This window comes from Lupinus angustifolius, chromosome LG06 (genome assembly GCF_001865875.1).
Source record: "Lupinus angustifolius cultivar Tanjil chromosome LG06, LupAngTanjil_v1.0, whole genome shotgun sequence".
NCBI lineage: Eukaryota > Viridiplantae > Streptophyta > Magnoliopsida > Fabales > Fabaceae > Lupinus > Lupinus angustifolius.
The window spans coordinates 32320467-32323210 of NC_032014.1; the positions used below are offsets into that span (position 1 = coordinate 32320467).

Below are 2744 nucleotides of genomic sequence, written 5' to 3' on the forward strand. Positions count from 1 at the left end.
CTCATAATTCGTGTTGACTCATCATAACTTCTCAGTGAAAAGATTATAAAATGAGTCACTCACAAGTCATGTTGGTTCATTATGACTTTTGAGTGGAAAAATAAAAAATTGGGTGACCCAAAAGTTGTAGTGTCTCATCATTACTTCTAAGCGGAAAGTAAAAATATTGGGTCACTCAAAAGCTGTGTTGATCCATCATGATTTGTGATTGGAAAAAATAAAATAAATGGGTCACTTAGAAGTCGTGTTTGTCCATCATAACTTATGTGTAGAAAAGTAAAAAAAATTAGGCCACCCAAAAGTCGTCTAAGTCAGCACGACAATTGAAATGAAAGTTAAAAAAAAATCAGTAAACGAGAAGTCGTGTTGGCCCAACAAGACTTATGAGAGGAAAAAAGGTCGCTCACAAATCATATTGGCTCATTATAACTTCTAAATGGAAAAATTAAAAATATTAGGTTTTGCAGAAGTTATGTTGACTCATCGCAACTTCAAAGTGGGAGCCTGAAAAAATTAACGAGTCACTCAAAAGTCGTATTTGTTCATCATTACTTCTGAGTGGAAGCATAATTACAAGTTAAATTGTTCATCAGTAATAATTACTACCCGTTGATATTGGAATGGACGTATCTAATAGATAAAATAATATTTCACATGTTAGTGAATTAAACACGGAAAGTGACATTCATGTCCTAGGGTATTTTCCACCCTATAATACTTTTATTGTTAATATTTATTGTAAGGTTATATAAATTTGTATCTTTTATCATTAGTTATTGTATACAATTTTATATCACATAACCATTATTATTATAGTTGTATCAACCACTAATATCATCAATTATCGGGTCAATAATGAAATTAGTAAGTAACTAGTTAGAGCAATTAAATTGACATACCTTAAAATATTATTAACGTTTTATAATACTATTTAATATTATTTAATAATTTTATACTTCAATATTATTATTGCACAATACTAATTAAGCAACCAACAAAAAAGTTTTACGATAAAAAATGTCATAAATAAGTTAAAAATATTGTCAAATAACATAATTTTTATAATTTGATTACAACAAAAGCAGACAAATAAGTTTAAATCTTAATTAACCAACTTAAATTTTGGTACAATATAGGCTAAAAATGATAAATGAAATTTCAAAAATGACAAACATAACACAAATAATTTGAAAGCACAAAATTATTTCCCCCCACAAGACGTCATTTTGATGTTATTTTTCAAACATTAATTGATTCAGCCGACACGACTGGTTAAATAGACCGAATTACCTATTTTATACGCAAAATAATCAAGTTGAACTGATCCATACCGTTTTTGGTTCATAATCGATCAAATGAGCAACTCGAACAAGTTGGATGTTCATTCTAGGTTAGATCAGTTTGTCCAATCGAGTTTAATAACATTACATTTATTGTAACTCACACCTCTTAACTCTGAGTCTAGGAGTAAGTTATTGTTCATCCACCTTAAAATAATTCATTGCACCAAATACCATTTCTATCAAAATTACTTTCTTTCCATGTGATTTGTTGACAATTTGGGACGAGCCCCTTCCTTTATTCCTTTTGAAATTATGCAAATGCAGGGGAAAAAAAAGAATGATATATTTTCTTATAAAATTAGCATATAATCTATCTTATATGATAAGAAATGTAATATATATCACATCATGTACTTACATTAGTACTTTATAACACATGCCAATTTTATTACGATGTAAAATTGATAATATGATATATAGTTTTTCATTCTTTAATGAATAGAATGTACCCATATCATAATTTCAACATCTTTTTATTGCAAGTTTTATTGTGGATTTACAATAAAAGTGACGTGCATTTACAATATTTTATCTGGATTCAAATCTAATAATACTTCTATCAAGCCAACACATTCCTAAGTACCAATTATTTTCCCTTGACTTTGTTCCTAGACCATATTGTCATGACAATGAGAAATATGAACTCACTTAATGGGAAACCACAACTTCAAAAATAAATTCATAAGGGTATGATGTAGCATACATATTTTAAATTCTGAATCCAGAATGTTAATGCATTTAACAAACAAATAATTCAATGCCTTTATTGAAGGCCAACACTATAAAAAGGGTTAGGATGAGAAGATAGTACTAAAACATAAAACTTGTAATAAGGAACAACTAGAGCTACATTCTCACAAAATATGGGAACTTCACTAGGGCCAAAGCACAGGCCTAGAATCTTCTATGCAGTTGCATTTTGCTTAGTTACTATTAGTGTTGCTGCTGATTATAATACACCTAACTATGGATCCGAGCCAAAGCATGCACAATATCAACCACACCATCCTAATTCACATTCACAAGATCAAGAACACCCATCTTACAAAATACCCATATATGCATACATTTCTCCACCACCACCCCATTCACCTCCCCCGCCATCTCCACCACCTCCATATGTCTATCAATCTCCACCTCCTCCATCCCCTTCACCTCCTCCGCCATATCTCTATAAGTCTCCACCACCTCCATCACCATCACCACCACCCCCATATGTCTATCAGTCTCCGCCTCCTCCATCTCCTTCACCTCCCCCACCATATGTCTACAGTTCTGAACACCCTCTAAAAAATTGGCCTCATATACCATATGTCTATAAGTCTCCCCCTCCTCCATCTCCTTCACCTCCTCCACCATATGTCTACAAGTCTCCACCACCTCCATCACCTTCACCACCAC

General features: G+C 32.1%; 1 protein-coding gene across 1 annotated transcript in view; it reads left to right on the forward strand.

Annotated features, from left to right (window-relative positions):
* The window catches only part of LOC109351320 (extensin-2-like), a 955-nt gene continuing 383 nt past the window's right edge, over positions 2173-2744 (forward strand). The window contains exon 1 of the mRNA XM_019592768.1: positions 2173-2729. Coding sequence (XP_019448313.1) covers positions 2207-2729 — 523 coding nt within the window. The 5' untranslated portion in view covers positions 2173-2206. The remainder of the gene's footprint in view (positions 2730-2744) is intronic.